Consider the following 19,828-nt stretch of genomic DNA (forward strand, 5'->3'; position numbering starts at 1 on the left):
GTCAGTGTGGGGCATTGTGGGATGGCTTGTTAAATCCTATAACAGTCAATGTAAGCAACAGTATTAAGTCAGCACAGCAGGGCTGTTAGGTCAGCGGAGCAAAACGTTAGTGTAGACCAGTGGTTCTCAACTTATTTACCATTGTGGACCGCATATGCAGCTCTGTGTAACATGGACTACATCCACGCAATATATATCCTATCTGTATGGCACTGAGGATGTCACTTGGGCTGCCATTGTTGCTGATTTGGGCCACAAATGGGGTGTGGGTTGAGAACCACTCGTGTAGATACTTACATAGGTTGATATAAGCTGCCTTGCATCAACCTTGTTCTGTAATGTAGACCAGGCCTCGGTATAGTTAAATTTAGTTTTATCTATGATTTGTGAGATGGGCTTTTCTTTTGGTAAATCAAATCACCTCGTTTGTCTTCTGTCTTTAAATGTTCATTGGTAACTTAAAAGCAAGCATAATTAAAGAGTAGACATTCTTTATATAACAAAATTATACCGGAAACCTTTTCCTGGCAAGAAGACTAATTCCTGTTTTGTAGTGAAGGTGAAATCTAATTAAATCAATTCAAGTGATAGGTAACTGTCAGTGTTCTTATCCACAGATAAGCACCATGTCATCAGCCTAAGTGTGCTAGAAGAAAATAGTTCAAGCTTATTCTGAAAGCGTGCATGGTTTCTGTCAAATCATCTTAAAGGAAAGGGGATATGAAACTGAATCAAGTCAGCCTTTTCTTATGAACCTGACTGCACATGCCTGGGAGTATAGGGATATCTGGAGACTTGATTACTCTGTAATTTTTTTTTCCTGTTCTGTTGCTGGCATGATATTGATGAATGAGTCAATCCTATTACTTTCTAGAATGGCTGCATATAGACCACTGAAAAGGTAGGTCAGTTCTCTGAATTCATAGTGTCAGCAGGATTGTAACAGAATCCTAGTGCCTGGATCTCCACTTCCAAATGTATTGCCGGTGATTTGCATGAAGTGAAAAATAGTTGTCATTTGAAAGGTTCAGTATCAAAGAGTGGCATTTTTCAAGTAGCAAATTAACCTTTCTTGTGCCTGCTCATTCCTTAGTGACTGAAAACATGTGAAATTGTTACATAAGTTTCAATTAAATAAACAAATTTCTATCAATAGTTTGATTTCAACAAGCAGGGCTTATTTGGGACAACAAGATCATGTCAATGGAATTTAATGGCCTGTGCTGGATGGTTGTCCCTTCACAATTTTGTAGCTGCACAATATGGCGTATGCTTGCATCTGCAACCAGCAATTTCGATGTACTGCTGCTGTCTGCCACAATGAAAACAATCTTTTCTTTGATCTGTTTCATTTTGTTACTCTGTGTGACTCTTCCTGTCTTGCAAAGTGATTAAAAGAAGTTTAGCATCAGTGTCTGGGTGATTAGTAACATCTTCCACTGTGGTGAATACTGGCTTAATTGCACAATTTTTGTATCCAAGAATACAAAAGATTTAGTCTCTCATTAAGCGAAGATGCCGTTCTCTCTATAGTTGTCACAATCAACTCTCAGTTCTGAAACTGATTTTTTCCCCTGATTGCCTCACTTCTGTATTATTTTTTAAGAAATTCTTCTGTCCTTCAGATTATTTATGAGGTCTTTTAGCAAAGGCAGATCTTTTTTTATTAGATTCCAGGGGCATTTGACAAGTCATGTGAAGTATGACACTTTCAAAATAGTGTTTCCATTTTTTTTTAAATGTTTTGGTCAGGTCATATTTTTTCAGATATCTTGGCCTACAGACATCAAACTTATTTTATTATTGAGTCCTGGAAAATATGTCATGGATAGGGCTAGTTTGGAGAGGATAGCTTGGGTATGGTAACATGGGAATGGCTTCAGTTCTGGCACAGTTTATGACCATCATCCTCAAACATCTACATAACTTCTTGACATTAGAGTTTAGTCCTGCATATTTTGCAAAGGTCGTTTGCAGAACAAGTGCACTTACCTTTAAAAGCTCAGCAGTAATCTGTGGATCTGACATACTCTGAATTGGCAGTGTTACAGGCTTTATAGTCTTTGTCATGGATTTGAAGGATTGCCATGGATTCACAGATGTACAGGAGTTGTTAGGATTAATGTTTGTACAGCTCTTTGACAGTGTGTGCGTGCGCAATATATATGTGTTAGGTCCAGCATTGGAGAGCCAAAGAATAGTCCAGTACATGGGAAAGCAAGCAGCCCACCCTGGATTGTAGGTTATTGGAAAGTTTAATGTGAGTATTAACACATTGGTGTTAAGGAAAATACACTACATGTGTAAACTAACTGAATTAACTTGTATTTTATGTAGCTTTTTTTAATGCTTAGATTTCGTTATGTTTTATTTAAATCTTGGTCAAGACTTTGAAGCCTAAGTATAGGATCCCATATTTAAAAATTTGGCCCTTGACTGTAAGGATTTATTTTGTGGGAATAGATTGGCAAGTGTTCTCCAGTACCAGCAGAATAGAGAATGGTTTGTTTGCAAATAATTAATTTTATGATCCTCTGTAGAACAGTGAGTCAGTTGAATTTATTCTAAGAATTTGTGATATTCTGTCATACTGTAAGTTAGTCTGAATTGTAAAAATGCAGTTTCATTTTCTCCTAAAAACCCATTGTGGGGGGAAACATTTTCTGTTTTAATATTACCACCTGTGTCCATGTCTTCCGCATTTGAAATGTCTTCGGTGTTACTATTGGGGGAGCTGGCACCCCGGGCAACCTTAATTTGTGTATATACACTTTTGTGTGTGTGTGTTTGTATATACACATACACACACAAAAAAAGTGCATATACACAAAATATATATAATCCTTTAATCACACGAATCATGTACTGTTTTTTTTCCCTATAGGGCCCCTTCCTCATTCAGAGAACACTTTACTCCTGGGGGCATTCTGTGCCCCACAGTTTAAAAATTCTGCAAATTTTATTTGTCAGACACTACATAATCACACCCGTTTCAATATTTTGGTAATTTATTTCAAAATAACTGTCAGTAAGTATGTCTGTAACAAAACAAACACGCACAAATTCCCCCAAGAGTAGAGAGTGAAAGAAACCCCTATGGCAACCCGGTTCCTATTTCTCTGGCCCCTTACCCCCCCACCCCAGAGTCCAGCCGGGAGGGGTCAGATACCCACAATCCCTCCACCCCCCAAGCTTACCTGGCTGGGACCCCCCTCCAACTAATACACCCAAACCCCCTCCTCCCCATCCCCAACTGTGGCTCCCCCATAGCCCAGATACCCACACCTCCTCACCCTCCGCAGAGCCTAGCTGCGGGGTCTGCCCTTGCCCAGACACCTGTCCCCCACAGCCTAGGGATCCAGGGGGATAAACAGCCTGATGCTCTGTCCTAGGCTTGCACAGAGTTTCCTGTGTGCTGCCCTCTCCTTCCCTCAGGGCATGCTGGGAACGTTAGCTGCCAGGAACCCTCTAGCACAGGGGTTCTCAAACGGAGGGTTGGGACCCTCAGGGGATCGCGGAGTTATTACATGGGGGGTCACGAGCTGTCAGCCTCCACCCCAAAGCCTGCTTTGCCTCCAGCATTTATAATGGTGTTAAATATATAAAAAAGTGTTTTTAATTTACCAGGGGGTTCTCAGAGCCTTGCTATGAGGAGGGGTCACCAGTACAGAAGTTTGAGAACCACTGCTCTAGCTCCCTCTCCCCGAGCATTGTCTTCTATGTGCAAGCTGGGCTCTGCAGAGTCCAGTGGCCCCTAGTGGCAGCTAGCAGCACTGCAGCCCATTTCTGTGGGGGAAAGGAAATTCTGCACTCACAACATTAATTTCTGCAAAATTCTGAATTGCACAATAGTTCAGAATTCCCCCAGGAGTAACAGTTTGTATGTACAAGGGAGAAGAATAAAGATTGCACAGGCATCCATAAATGTAGCATTTCTTTTTGTTTGATTTATTCTGCAATCTAAATACATTAAAGGAACATTAGGTTTTGGATTTAATTTTAGAATGAGATTTTAAGCTCCATCAGGCAGAAATTTTGTCTCCATAGGTATTTAATAAAGCATCACATGCATTTTTGTAACTATACATAAGTTGTGGATCTTATTCAGTAATTTCAATTTTGAAGTAACTTTGCAAAATCTTGACTGATTTTTTTTTTAAAAAGCTTTAATTAAAAAAAATAAATTTCAAGTTACATCTAAATTTTTCATTCAGTGATTGTTGGATATGTCAAGTATGAGATACTAAGGGAAATTTAAATGAAAGGGTTACAACCTTACTAAGAACTATTCGAGCAGTTCTATACATAGATTTCTTATGCATATAATTATCACTGTCTTTGATTAAACAGTTTTTAATTAAGTAGTTGTTTCAATTGGATAAAACTTAGCAAGGGAATGTAAATGTGAGCAAATATTCTGCAGATGTGATTTTTAAATGTTTATTTTAACTGTTACTGTCAGGTAATAGCTAAAAGAAAAGAGGAGTCTGGAAAAATAAAACTCTTGCTTCACTGGACACCAGAAGACATGTGAGTACATACATTGTCAATTATACCATTTGCGTGTGGAAGTGTTTACAATCCAGTTAATGTGCTCTCCTTTATTATTCTTTGAATATTTAACAGTACATTTTCTGTGTAAATACTGGGTTTTTTAAAGTAACCTGGGTGTTTGGAACAAAAGAGTCATTAACTTTCTCTTTTGTCTGGTTGATTTTCTTCAGTTGCCAAGTCATTGAGATGATCCATTATTACCGTCTCTATGTAAATGCCTTTTAAAAAATACCTTGTTTTTCCATAAGTAGGTGTATGTGCTACACCTGTATTAGGACAGAGTAAATGTTAATAGCCAGTGCTGTTAATCATTGAAATGTAGAATTACTAGGACTATCAAGTGATTAAACAAGAATAGAATACCATTTATTTAAATATTTTTGGATATTTTCTACATTTTCAAATATATTGATTTCAATTACAACACAGAATACAAAGTGTACAGTGCTCACTTTATATTTATTTCTGATTACAAATATTTTCACAATAAAAAACCAAAAGAAATAGTATTTTTCAATTAATCTAATAAGTACTGTAGTGCAATCTCTTTATCATGAAAGTTGAACTTACAAATGTAGAATTGTATACCAAAAAAAGACTGTATTAAAAAATAAAAGAATGTAAAACTTTAGAGCCTACAAGTCCACTCAATCCTACTTCAGTCAGTCGCTCAGACAAACAAGTTTGGTTACAATTTGAAGGAGATAATGCTGCCCGCTTCTTGTTTACAGTATCACCTGAAAGTGAGAAGAGGTGTTCACATGGCACTGTTGTAACTGGCGTCACAAGATAATTACGTGCCAGATGCGCTAAAGAATCATATGTCCCTTTGTGCTTCAACCACCATTCCAGAGGACACGCATACATGCTGATGATGGGTTTTGCGCGATAATAATCCAAAGCAGAGCGGACCGATGTATGTTTATTTTCATCATCTGAGTCAGATGCCACCAGCAGAAGGTTGATTTTCTTGTTTTTGGTGGTTCGGGTTCTGTACTTTCCTTATCGGAGTGTTGCTCTTTTAAGACTTCTGAAAGCATGCGCCACACCCCGTCCCTCTCAGATTTTGGATGGCACTTCAGATTCTTAAACCTTGGGTTGAGTGCTATAGCTATTTTTAGAAATCTCACATTGGTACCTTCTTTGCGTTTTGTCAAATCTGCTGTGAAAGTGTTCTTAAAATGAACATGTGCTGAGTTATCCGAGACTGCTATAACATGAAGTATATGGCAGAATCCAGGTAAAACAGAACAGGAGACATACAATTCTCCCCCAAGGAGTTCAGTCACAGATTTAGTTAACACACTATTTTTTTTAACGAGCATCATCAGCATGAAAGCATGTCCTCTGGAATGGTGGCTGAAGCATGAAGAGGCATACAAATGTTAGCATATCTGGCACGTAGATATCTTGCAATGCCAGCTACAAACGTGCCATGTGAACTCCTGTTCTCACTTTCAGGTGACATTGTAAATAAGAAGCAGGCAGCAGTATCTCCTGTAAATGTAAACAAACTTGTTTGTCTTAGAGATTGGCTGAATGAGAAGTAGGACTGAGTGGACTTGTAGGCTCTAAAGTTTTACGTTGTTTTGTTTAAGTGCAGTTATTGTAACAAAAAAAATCTACATTTGTACATTACACTTTCACAATAAAGAGATTGCACTATAGTACTTGTATGAGGTGAATTGAAAAATACTTTTTTTTATTTTTACAGTGCAAATATTTGTAATTAAAATATAAAGCGAGCACTGTACACTTTGTATTGTGTTGTAATATAAATCTATATATTTGAAAATGTAGAAAAACATCCAACATTATTTAATAAATTTCAATTGGTATTCTATTGTTTAACAGTGCGATTAATTGCGATTAATTTTTTTGAGTTAATCGTGTGAGTTAACCGACTAATCGACAGCCCTAAGAATTACAGATGGTTTTGCAGTATAGGAATATATAATAAAATGGTGATTGTTCTCTCACTATGGTTTATCTGATTCTCAGTATGTCAGGTGTTGGGAAAGTGAAATAGCAACAAACTTCATAAAGTGGACACATAATAGTATTGTAATTGGTAATACACAGCAGGACTACAAGATACATAAAGCAAATGCTGCAATCTCGCAATAAATTTACCATGGGAACATTACATTTTGTCGCTTCAGTTGTAAATTGTGTAATGCTGCCATTTTGGATTCTCCTGTTTAACTAAGACACACTGAGAAAAACCTGCGACTGGCCTGTGTGAGCTGATGTGGGCTGCAGGGCTGTTTCATTGCTGTGTAGACTTCCGGACTTGGGCTGGAGTCTGAGCTCTGGGACCCTCCGACCCTGCAAGGTCATAGAGCTCGGGCTCCAGCCGAGCCCAGAAGTCTACACAGCAATGAAACAGCCCCACAGCCTGAACTTTGTGAGCCTCAGTTGGCTGGCATAGGTCAGCTGCAGGTTTTTTCTTTTCTGTGTAGACATACTCTAAGAACAAACTGCTACACTGCACTTGAAGCTCTCTCAGCGTGTTTGGTTGCTTTTTCTTTTGATTCTGAATGTTCGTTGAGTAGTGTTTTTGTGCGTACTCCACGTCAGGATATGTGATGAAATTTTTCATCAGTGTCCATGGGTCTGCAACTGTGCCCTAGATACCCTCATGCTCTTTTATGAGGTCATATCAGGAGGGATGGACCCGCTGCTTCTCCAATTCCTTCTCATTCGCCTGTGGCTGTGTCGCAGCATCTGCTAGCTAGCCTCTTGGTTTGCTATCCTGTTGCTAAAATTTCTTTATTTTTTTTCATTTTTGTTTAGCACAGTTTGTGCTTTTATAAAGGGGGGGTTTTCCCCTTCCCTTATTGTGCCTGATTCAGGCCTTTGCTTTTTCTCAGGTCTTTGGGTCATGGCCTCAAGTTTACATTATGCCCAAGACCCTGGGCTTTAAAGCCTGCCAGACCTGCCATGGGTCTTTCCCCCCACAGAGACAGTTCAAGCTGCTCCATTTCCTCGGGAAATCTCACATCCCCTCCCAATCTAAGATCTGCTCAGGATTTAAGAGCAGATCTAATAAATTGAGGAAGGACAGGCTCAAACGCCTGTCAGTGGAGTGCTGCCTGAGACCTGTGGGATTTGAGTCACCCCCTTTGTACATCAGATCCTCAGAGAGCTCTGGTGATCGTCTCTACTGGCAGTAAGCAAAGACCCTGCAGGCCCTTCAAAACCTTCTAAACTGGGGGTTCTCAAACTTCATTGCACTGTGACCTCTTCTGACAGCAAAAATTACTACACGACCGTAGGAGTGGGGACCAAAGCCTGAGCTCGCTCAAGCCCTCAGCTTCGGCCCTGGGTGGTGTGGCTCAGGCTTCGGCCCCAGGCCTCAGCAACGTCTAAGCCAGCCCTGGCAACCCCATTAAAACAGGGTCATGACCCACTTTGGGGTCACGACCCCCAGTTTGACAACCGCTGATCTAAACCATTGAAGAAGAGAAGGCTTCCTTCCCCAGAATGGGAGAAAAGAAAGAGAAAATTTACCCTCAATCTGGGTCACAGGGGACCTTGTGACTAGTTATGGGAACCATTGAGGCTCCCACCAAGACCACAGCACAGGCTAAAAAAAACATGCCATGTACTGAGAAACCATCAGGTAAACTATCTAAAGTGGCACCTACGTTGGCACTGGACTCTGTGACTCTGACATAAGGACTCCCAAGTCAAGTCAAAATCATTGTCAGTACTACCTCCAGCAGCCAGACATGAAGGAGGCACCAGTCGTACTTCAGTGACATCTCTGGTACTCCTGATGTTTCCTATCCAGAGGCCCTGGTATTGTCTAGTCTTTTGACCCTTGAGGACCTTCAGATTCTGAAGGACCCATTGTTGCTGAGGGGTACTGTGAGATGCTCCCCACTGGTACCATCTTGCTTGCTGGAGCCTACTTCACTTCCACTACCGTGTTCAATGTCGTCTTGCCCCCTGGTACCATCACTGTCTTCAATCTCTCATAAACTCCGTTGTGGATACACAGATGCAATTCCAGTTCTATCAACTGGACACTATCTGATATCTTAATATTAACAGGTTCTGGTACTGATGCAATTAAAGAACCCATTTCAGGCCTCTGTACTCACTTAAACACTGGTAACTGGCACTATTTGCCCCTCCAGTTGACACAGGAGACAACTCCTTATTAGATTCAGAAGTGTCTATTCAGGGTTCCCAGTTGAGCCTCCTTCATTCGGGGTTCACCTTGGCAAAACTTTTAGCCGGGGATACACCCAACCCTGGCAAGGACAAGTAGGGTCCTGTCCCTTTCCCTCCATCCAATGTGAAGTGCAGATGATTCTGCTCGAGGGGAGGATACAGGTGGAACTCAATGGGAGATGCCCTAAGAGTTCCTTGGCCTCACATACTGCTATATGTTTAATCCCAACTCCCCTACTGCTCAAGCATCTAAACATAGCAAAAAACCTACATAAGAGGATACACTTCCAGACTTGGTACAGCCACTGATCTATACTTCCTCTTGAGTCTTGTCTGACACACATTCTCAATTACTTATTCAGTTTAAAAGTCACAGGATTACCCCTGAATTCAGTTAAAGTTCACCTAGTTGCTATAACAGCCTTCCTTCCCTCGTTGAGAGGTTTTCAGTCTTCATCTACCCAACCATGATGAGGTTTCTCAAAGACCTCTTTAAACTTCTTCCCTCCAATTAAAGAACCAACTCCACCACAGGAACTCAGTTTAGTCCTCAACGCACTGAGGAAACCCCCATTTGAACCTATGCTGAACTATTTCCTCTTCCATCTGTCTGTTAAAACCTCAAATCCATCACCTTGGTCAGGAGGACAAGGGAGGTTGGGGCCTTGATAGCTGACCCACCGTACGTGGTGTTCTATCACAACAAGGTGACTGTATCCATGCCTTCATGTCTTTCCTAAAGTTTCCTCAGAATTCCACCTCAGCCAAGAAAATCGCCTACTGTTTGCTTTATCCCAAGCCTAACTCTTCAAGAGAAGAAATGAGCCTTCATATACTGTATGTAAGATGAGATCTTACCTTTTTTCTAGCTAGAACTAGGCCCTTTAGGGCTTCACCCATATTTTTTTTATCAATTGCAGAAAACATGAAAGTACAGGTGATTTCCCTTCAGACTACCCAAATGGATTGCAGGATCCATCTTAAAGCCTCAGAGTTTCATCCCCTTCTCACTGGCTGACTCTACCAGTTGCCATGTTGAGAAACATATACATCACAGACATCTGGTCTTTGATACACATGTTCTCCCTGCACTATGCTCTTGTGATTGCTTCCAGAGCTGAGGCTGTTCAACATTCTGTAATGAATCTACCTCCTCAGCACCCTCCTTTATGATAGAGGTACTGCTCAGGAGTCTTTGTGACATGGAGCACCCATAAGGACACTACTTGAAAAAGGAGAGGTTACTTACCTTGTACAGTAACTGGAGCTCTTTGAGATTTGAGTACCTATGGGTGCTCCACTACAGGCCCTCTTTCCCTTCTGCCTTGAGAGTCTCTTGTTGGACTTCTGTGGTTGAGAAGGAACTAGAGTGGCAGCGGGTTCACCCCTTCCTATATGCCCTTTTACTGGTGCATGAGGGTATCTAGGGAACAAGCATGCACAGACCTGTGGCCACTGCTGATGAAAGATCTTCGTTCCAGAGTGCACAGTCATGCACACGTCCTGATGAGGACACATCTCAAAAAAACTTGAGTTACTGTACAAGGTAAGTAATCTCTCCTTCTGCCAGATTTCAAATAACAGTTTCAACCCTCCTCAAATAGGTTTAAGGCAAATAGAAAGTTGTAAGTATCAAATATTTCATACATCATTGATTTACTTTTCTAAAATACTCTACTTTAAATAATGATGAGAGCTTTCTCTTTCAAATAAGAAAAGTTCTTTTGTATGCAAATATTATAATCCTAATTATATGGAAAAGTGGAATAATCTTTTTATTTCCACCTTGTTCTAATATCATTAGGAAACCCATTAGGAGTGTAGTTTAGCCAGTGTTGCGCAATCCCTGGGTTTTCCACAAGTTTTTTTAACGAAGTTACTACTTTTTCTTCTAAAGGTAAGTAGATTTATAATAGGTCCACATTCTTGAATCCATGCTCTTGCATATAACTGGATCTGGAAAACTTCAGAGCTAAAATTCAGAAAAGTTAAATGGCTGCATCAGAAAGGTGGCATGTGCGCATCCTTTGGAGACTTTCAAATAAAATCCCTGTGATACTGTCTATCAAAAAAGCTCTAGTTTTGTAGCAATCATATAATTTGAAATTAGGCATGGACTTTAGGTTTCAAGCATGACACTATCATAAGTGAATTTCGATTTATAGAGAATAATTGCATATAATAGCTCTGCCAACACTCAACCAACATCTCTTGGAGCAAGGGAATATTTTTAGTTTCAGTGATACTTTAGATCAAATAACTGAAGATTGATGCAGATACCACTGTGATGAGCAGGTGTAATATAAATATCTTAGATCTTCAAAAGCAGGTAGGCAAACACATGTTCTGATGAGGTGGTTTTAACACCTCAGATTTTCAGTGTCTCAACCGGTTGTGTGCAAGAGCATGAACCCAACAGTGTGGCTCTATTATAATTATTGTCTTCAGAGAACAAGGATTACTGGTAAGTTATTTTTTTCTCTTTTTCCTGGAGTCCTTGGCATTTTGGTTTGGTGTTGTAACTACCTGTGGCTCTTTTTTTTCTTTCTTTCTTTCTTTTATTTTTTGTGCTGCTGCCACCTCAGAAGTGCAGGATGATTGAGTAATTTTCAGCCAGGAATGGGAAGGGTATTATAAATATTTCAGCTGCCACTAAGAAGTACTGTTCTTGCCGTTTATTGGGCAAGATTAAGTCTGAATGTATTAAAAATAGAACTTAATATCTTGTAATAGAATTCTAAGTTATGAGTATTTATAACAGTACTGTAACATATACTTGTTCCTATTACAGTATAGGAGATAAAAGTTTATTTGCTTAATTAATTAATACCTGAAAGTTTCAGGTCTACAAATGTTCTAATATCAACAGAAATATGATTTAAATTTTGAGTGCAATATTTTACTTTTAAGGAGTCAAACTGAATTTCAGTATTTCAATTTAAAGAAATGAACAACATTTTAGAACCTTTTGTACAGTGCAGAAGAGAAGTTACTCAGATATGCTAGACAATCCGATATTTAAAGTAAATGTAAAGAATGGAAGTTCTGGTCCACTTAAAGGAATGCTGTAATGTGCATACTTCTGCTGTTTCAACAGAAGTGAACTGTTGACTGGCTTTCTTGAAAAAGTAAGGTAATTTGTATGTTCTGACACAATAATCTTGTACTACACCTTTGTAGCTAACTTAATATTAGTTGTAAATCTATAAACATTCTGTACTATCTGGTGTAGGTAAGAGCCAGGACAGAGCGCCAGATGGCATGTCTTCCCTATAAACACAGGGAATAATAAAAACTACAATTGATTTTTTGGATTCAGAAAAAGAATCCGTTCTACTGTATTTTCTCCATCTTAAGTGTTTCAAATTGCCTCTTAAGCTTACAGAAGGACTAATTTTCATAAGTTGCTATCTTTGGCAATTTGTTCTTGTCATAGGTTTCACCCCCACTCTGAACTTTAGGGTACAGATGTGGGGACCTGCATGAGAACCCCTAAGCTTAATTACCAGCTCAAATCTGGTTGCTGCCACCTCCCAAATCGTTAAACAGTTGTTTGAGTCATTTGAGAAACTCTGTCTTCCCCCCCAAAAAATGTCTCCTTCCCAAGTATTGTAACCCTTCCCCGGGTAACCTAGAGAGACTTCTCCACCAATTTTCTGGTGAACACCAATCCAAACCTCTTGGATCTTGAAACAAGGAAAAAATCAATCAGGTTCTTAAAAAGAAGACTTTAAGGAAAAGGGGTAAAAGAAATACCTCTGAGAGATTAGCATGCAAGCTACTCTCACAGTCAACAGATTCAAAACACAGAGGATGTTCCCCTGGGCAAAAACCTTAGTTACACAAAAGAAAACCCAATTTGATTATCCCTCTAATGCAGAAAGACAGTCACAAAAGGAAATAAACATAAGCTAATTCATTCCTTCTCTAATACTCACTACCCTGGTTGATTCCTGGATCTTTTCACTCCAGCACAGAACTTAATGAACAGAACAAAGGAAGAACTTCCCTCCTTCCTCTTGAAACATCTTGTTCCCCCAATTGATTCCTCTGGTCAGGTGTCAGCTAGGCTACGTGACCTTCTTAACCCTTTACTGTCTGTTTATGACAGTTCTACATTCCAGATAGCTTTTGTATGAAGAACTTTTTTTATTTGTTTCTGTGTCCTTTTCAGCTTTAGTTGGTAATTTCTTGTTTTTAATTTAATTTCCATTCCAAACATCTGACTTGGATCAATCCATTGATTTCTTTTCAAAATTTTCTGTGCCACAGGCTCCATTAGGAACAGTTAATAGTCCCTATTTCTAAAATACATTTTATAGACACTTCTTTTTACATTTCATCAATGTTCTCTGTAAATTGCGTTCATATATGGCCATGCAGCATTCTTCCATATACCGTGCATGTCATAATCCTTAGCACTCACAACTTCCTAAACAGCAAAAGAAAAAGCCAGTTTTAAGTGGATTAGTCTTGTTTCAGAGCATTGTTGAGTACTAGGAACTGGGCCAGTGTGTTTCCTTTGTCCCAAGCCCTTACCCATGATCCTCACTATACGCAGCACTGGGACTACCTCTCAATTTATGTAGTAACCAGGTTCTACTGTATCTCACTCTAAGAACAGTTGATATACTAGATACCAAACATGCTTGAAATTAGCTGTCTATATATCCAAAAAAGAGAATTAATACAGTTTACTTCATTATTTTGACTCAGGAAATCATATTTTGATGAGCATGTCAAGTAAGCTTTAGTTTTATGAAAATTAAGCAGATAACTAGCAAGTTCATTGATCCAGGGTGGTGAAGCGCAGGGCATTTAGTATTCTAGATTATCATTATCTAATACTTGAAAAATCAAACATACTATTTTTGTTTTAGATTTGAGACTTTAAGTTGAATTTATTCTTTTTTGTTAGAAGTCACTGTGTGCTTTTCTTTGTTTTACATTTAAAGTGCCAAAAGTCTGATATTCAAAATGCAAGGCCATTGTTTTATTTTTTTCATCCAGTATTTCTAATGAACTATAACTTCAGTCATTCTTAGCATCTCTTTTGCACTGTAAAGGTAAGGAATGTGTAAAAATTCTGGTGTCTTTTTACCACCCCAGTGATGATGCTATTTTAATAAATGAAATTTGAGGATTATATTAAAATACTTCGTAAGTGCTAGTTTGCCACATACTTTTGTGGTGAGAAAAAGGGTTGATCTTTTTTGAAAATTTTTATTTTATTTATTCATAGTCTGCCTGATGTGTGGGTAAATGAAAGTGAACGACATCAATTAAAAACTAAAGTAGTTCATTTATCAAAACTACCAAAAGATACTGCCTTGCTTCTGGACCCAAACATATACAGGTAACTTACTAATTTTAAACCTCTTACTTTATTTCAATAAAGTCTTAAGCCTCACTTAACTTTTTGATGCCAAGATTGCTAATGCATGATGCACCAGTGCAGGTGACATCAATCCTGCCAGTGTACAGGGGTTAAGTTCGGAGGTTTTAAGGCTTTTCAGAATTGCTTAACTTCTTGAACTGAACTCTAGTAACTGAGACACAGGGAATGTATGTATTTACCAAGTGTATTTTACTTTTTTGTGCTTGGTGTACAGAAATTCTAGTAAAGGAGGTACATACAGTGGAATCCTGAAAGATCACTTCTGTTAAGATCACATACTGGTTTGTATACCAATTTTTTTAAAGTCCAAATTTATCTTTTCATATTTTACATTCAGCTGTAATACATGAAGTATTACTTTGGCTATGTCTACACTACAGCTGGGACCGACGCTCTGAGGTCGATCCACTGGTAGTCGGATTTAGCAGGTCTGGTGAAGACCCGCCAAATCGACAGCAGATCGCTCTCCAGTCGACCCCTGTATTCTACCCCCAACGAGAAGAGCAAGGTAAGTCGACGGGAGAGTTTCTCCTGTCGACCACCCGCGGTAACTTGACCTAAGGTACATCGACTCCAGCTACATTATTCATGTAGCTGGAGTTGCGTAGCATAGGTCGACTTATTGCAGTAGTGTAGACATAGCCTTAGAAACTTGTACTTGTATACAAGTACTATTATTTTTTTTAATACAAGACTCTTTAGCCTTTGGGGTGGGGTGAGGGATAGTACATGTCTTTAAGGAGCATACACATGTGGGTTTTTTTTTAGGACTTCAGATTGGCTTCTAATCATCACATTTCTAATAATTTTCTTATTTTATTCCTCTGTATTATCCCACGATTGTATCTTGTGTAAAAAATTTTAAAGGTAATCTGAAATGCTTTCAGTTCTTCTTAAATAAATTAAGATCCCAAATCAATAACAGGATGATACATGTGTAGGATTAATTATAAAAACTTTAAAAATTTGAAAATCTGGTTGTTTTCATTTACCTGCCATGATCAAAGTTCAGTGTTCCTGTGTTTCTTGACATCACTAAGGTTTAAAGCAATACACAGAACACTCAGCTGAGGTCTGGATGTATATTAAGCCTGGATGTGTATTAAGCCTTTCAGTTCACCTTCATAGCCAGTTTACATCACTAATCAAATTAATGGATTTTGAGTATGGAGAGAATTAATTTTGCTATATGTGCTGTCTCTCTAAATGTAAGTATTTAAAATACTTACTTGAATATGAATTACTGATGTGAACTAATAATTCATAAGTGTGATGAGCAAAATTAGACTGTATCTTGTTTTAAAATGTTTAACACAAACTGTTTTTATTCCCTGCCTTAGGTATTAGTTACTTGTAATTTTATGGCCCAAATGGAATTTAACTGATGTCCTATAGATCAGTTTGTTTAATTTATTGTTAGCCAACTTTCTACAAGTTCCATGAAAATGGATATGATAATCCTTTCAAATGAAACTGTAATGTTTTTGGGCTAAGAGATACCCCAGTAAAACTACTAAAATACCCCCATGAACTATATAAATTGTACTCTAGAATTTTAACTCTTGGAATTGTGTACTGGTAAATACTGCTCTTTTGGAAACCTCACAGTATTGTGTGATCAAAGAACTGAAACTGGAGCCTAAAACTTGCATGGGGGAAGAATTATTGAAGGGATACTAGTCTCGGTACAAAGGCTGATACAATGGATCCTAATATGGGATTTTCTAAAATGACATTTCAGTTTGAATAAAATTTGATGAAAATAAATTGTGTATAATCATGACTCCAAAGTACTCCGTATACAACTACATTGAATCAGCTGTTGAGATGACCTTGAACCATAAATGTATCTTCTTCTTTTGCAGAACAATGCCACAGAAGAGGTTGAAGAGGTAAAAACCAAGCAATTGGGGACACCTGCAGTCTTAGTCACTGACAATGGAATTAGAAATAAAGTTGCACATTAGTCAAGGCCCCCCAACCCACCCTCATCCTTTTTTTCAAATCCTTAGATAATATTTATGCTTAGTGTAAACATTCTGTGAATGAAGTAGATGCTTCTGTGGAATATATTAATATATTACTGTATATCCACATTGTCATGGAATGGTACAGTGGGAGACTGAGCAAACACTCTTCTGGCAACTTAGTGGAACAACTAAAAGGCTTTGCATGCTTGCTTCTTTAAGCTGCTTTTCTTTCGTTAGTATATACAGTAGTTTGAAAAGAGGAAGTAACTAACCATCACAACTTACACAGTTCCCAGGAGAACTCTTAACAAGCTGCTAAGAGTTTAACACTCACCAGACAATGAACAAACTACCCAGGCTTTATCCCTATTACCTTCTGAGTATGGTGGATAGTGATCAATTGTCATTTGTACACTTGTGCATCCTTTCACAAAAACTAAGAGACATTAAATGATGTTTAAACAAATGTTAATGGAATGCTTGTTTTCCCCAATCAACTATAAATTCATATATCCAAGTAAGACTGAAAGGTATTGTTAAGAGTGTTGCAGTATGTCTGACCCTTTTTCAGGACTAGTACTGTATGTTAATGAGGTCTAATTTTATGTAATCTTTATTACTGAACGGTTTTTGAAAAACCTCTACTTAAGTTAGCAAAATTTGGTGTTTGATTTTAATTTTTTGACCTTTTAAGACTCTGTCATTTGTACAGTATGTGTTTTTTTTATTTGGCCTAATCTTTTCTAGATGTAAAGAAAAAGATATTTTTTTAAAACATCTAGAAATTCAACCTTTATGCACCAAAGTTGGCTTTGAAAAGGAAAATAAAATCACTTTCTTGCTTAATAAGCAAGAAATCATGGATTTTAACTTGCAGAAATAGAAATGTGTGTAACTTGTTAGTCTTGTATGGAGACAAAAATGTTGCATATAGATAATAGGACATTGCTTGTAAATAATTCAGCAGATTTGTAATATATTTTTATATTATGAAATGTACTGTAGATGTTTTTCTAGAGGCATGAAAGTTAAAATGTATATATTATGTTAGAAAATATGGAAGGATATTGTAATTCACTAGCGCTGCCAGAAGAAATGTTTAAAAAAGCACCTTCCTAACAACAAAAAAAGTCGTTTGCATACCTAAGGGACTATATACTACTGTTAATATCTGTTGTAAGAACAAAAATACATTGAACATCCTTCCCAGAAATCTTTGAGGGAAGAACTCTTTTCTGATAGTGAACGTGAAATCAGTCATTTCCCTGCTGTTGGAAGGAACTAATGTAAAATATATGTGGATATATGCAGTCAAACTGCAGAATTAGTCTTCCTTATTGGGGAGGAATTTTCACGTTACTACGGTGAAACGAAAAACCAGCAGTTTTTACACTAAAATTTTATTAAATAGAATAAAACTTAGAATTAACCCTTTGGCTGCAGGGTTACGTGTTTCCTAATATAATACGAATGCATTCTGCATTGGTACTGACACAAGACTTGCTTGGCTCCAACGGGTTAAATATGTTACTTATATACATGAAAAATCTTATCAAACAAAATGAAGTGCAGATTAAAAGCACCACTAATATAAGATGTTCTGGACTGGGTGTTTAATAAATAAGGGTATTATTCATAAGATTTGTAGCAACCTGACTTTATTTTTTAAAAAAGTACAGTGTTTTGTTTAATTTTTTTGCTTGAGCACTTCATCTACTGCTTATTCTGTACCTATAAAGTAATCCACAATCTCTTTGGTTCTTTTTTAAAATTTGTTATAAAATTGCCAAATAGAAGTGTTTCAGATATAGTTTGTATTTGTATTTTTTTAATTTTATTGCTTCATGAGTTCCTTGTAAGTCATCTATAATGGACAGATGATTGTAGACCTTGCCTGAGTATTTTTTCTAATAAAACAAAGCAAATAACCACGTTAGCTTCCAAATTGTAACCATTCAATGAAGGTTTTAAAAGAGCTGAAGATATAAATTAAATATCTTTTTAGTTCCTCTGTAAATGATGGAATGTACACTTAATCCAGAGTTGTTGGATATAAATCCCGTACTGTACCTGTAAACCATTAATAATCAACCAGTGATTGTCTGTTCTTGCGTTTGAGCAAAGCATTTTGTGATGTCCTAATGATGCAGCAGTTGCCCGGGGTGGGGCGGAAGGGCATGATGGGGGAAGAGTCTATTTAAAACCAAAATGCAGGGGGCAGACAGAGTTAAATCTGAGTTTGCACTGGTAACAAAAAGGTAAGTGAATTTTTTAGCTTTGTTTTAGCGTGAAGAAAGTTTATGCTTATACATATCCATGTTCTGAATGTATCTAATTCTTTTGTCTGTGCTGCAGATGCAAGAATTAAGTGCCACTGATTTGTTGCTCTAAACAAATACCAACTTTGATAGAGGTATACCAGGCACACACAGCGGCAGTTCCACGCATCTGTCTGAGTGACGTTTTGAATGTTACTTAGAGTATTTCTGAAGAATAACATTAATTCTCCAGTTTGGAGCAATTCAGGCTGTTCTCTTTTTATTGGTATTACCCTGATATATAACTTTTATATTCTTCTGTTCAGAGATCTGTTATAGGATTAACTACAAAAGTGATCATAAGTGATAGCAAACAGATCAAAGCAAATTACTTAGCAAATAAACAAAAAACAAACTAAGCTTAATATACTAACTAGATTGAATATGAATTAGCAGAATCTCATGATACAAGCAGGCTGCAGATTCTTAATGGGCGAGTTGCACTTGCTTTACAGCTTAGAATCCCCAGGTGTTTCATACACAGGCTAGAAATCCCTTTTGCCGGGGTCAGGTCCTTCCCTCAGTTCAGTCTTTGTTCCTCAGGTGTTTCCAGGGGTGATCTTTTGTGGGGAGCAAAGAACCACAGATGAGGTTACTCCCTGCCTTATATAGATTTAGCATAGGGCGGGAACCTAAATTCCTTCAAAGCTGTGCAGGTGCCTGTTAAGCCCCATGCCCATGCTCAGGGCTTCAGTGGGGAGAGAGCTCTCTCCCCCAGCATGGACCTGCCGCAGCCGGGGGAGCGGTGCCCCTCCCTGGGCCCTAACAGACCTGCCCCAGACTTGCTGCGGCTGGGGGAGAGGAGTCCTTCCCTCAGTCCAGCGCTGCCGGAGAGAGGCATCTCTCCCCTGGCCCCAACCTGCTGCGGTGAGGGAGGGCTGGGGGGGAGTCCTTTCTCCCCGGGGCAGCCTGCACTCCAAATCTCTCATTTCTACCCCAGAGCCTGCAGCTCCCACACCTCAAACCTCTGCCCAAGCCCCCTCCTGCACCCTGACCCCCTCAGTCCCACCCCATGAATTTTATGTGCACCACTATGGAGGTGATGTGTCATGCACCACCTCCATATTGATTCACATAACAAAATTCATTCCACACATGGACATAAAAAGGGAACACTACTGGGAACCCTTTGTTTCAAAATTTGCTTCCTAGACTGTTTTCTGACTAAATACTGACATCTCAAGATGGAGTCCAGAATCCTTGGCCTGGTCACATATCCTTAATCGTCATAGCCATTCCTTACAGCAGGGTGGCCAATCTGAGCCTGAGAATTTACCAATGTACATTGCCAAAGAGTCACAGTAATATGTCAGCAGCCCCCCGCCCCCATCAGCTCCCCCCTGCTCCCAGAACCTCCTGCCCACCGGCAGTCCCACTGATCAGTGCCTCTCCATCCCTCCCTGCAC

At 38.6% G+C, this 19,828-nt stretch overlaps 1 protein-coding gene across 2 annotated transcripts in view; it reads left to right on the top strand.

Annotated features, from left to right (window-relative positions):
• AEBP2 (AE binding protein 2) overlaps nt 1–18,036 on the top strand; it is a 97,675-nt gene extending 79,639 nt beyond the window's left edge. Inside the window, exons 6-9 of one of the 2 annotated variants that reach the window (XM_044992806.1) lie at nt 4,463–4,530; nt 13,979–14,092; nt 14,349–14,415; nt 16,000–18,036. In XM_044992806.1, the coding sequence (XP_044848741.1) occupies nt 4,463–4,530; nt 13,979–14,092; nt 14,349–14,403 (237 nt within the window). In that variant the 3' untranslated portion in view covers nt 14,404–14,415; nt 16,000–18,036. The remainder of the gene's footprint in view (nt 1–4,462; nt 4,531–13,978; nt 14,093–14,348; nt 14,416–15,999) is intronic. The other variant, XM_044992816.1, reaches the window with a different exon arrangement.
• Nucleotides 18,037–19,828: the final 1,792 nt, after the last annotated feature.

The sequence above is a fragment of the Mauremys mutica genome, chromosome 1 (assembly GCF_020497125.1).
Source record: "Mauremys mutica isolate MM-2020 ecotype Southern chromosome 1, ASM2049712v1, whole genome shotgun sequence".
Taxonomy (NCBI): Eukaryota; Metazoa; Chordata; order Testudines; family Geoemydidae; genus Mauremys; species Mauremys mutica.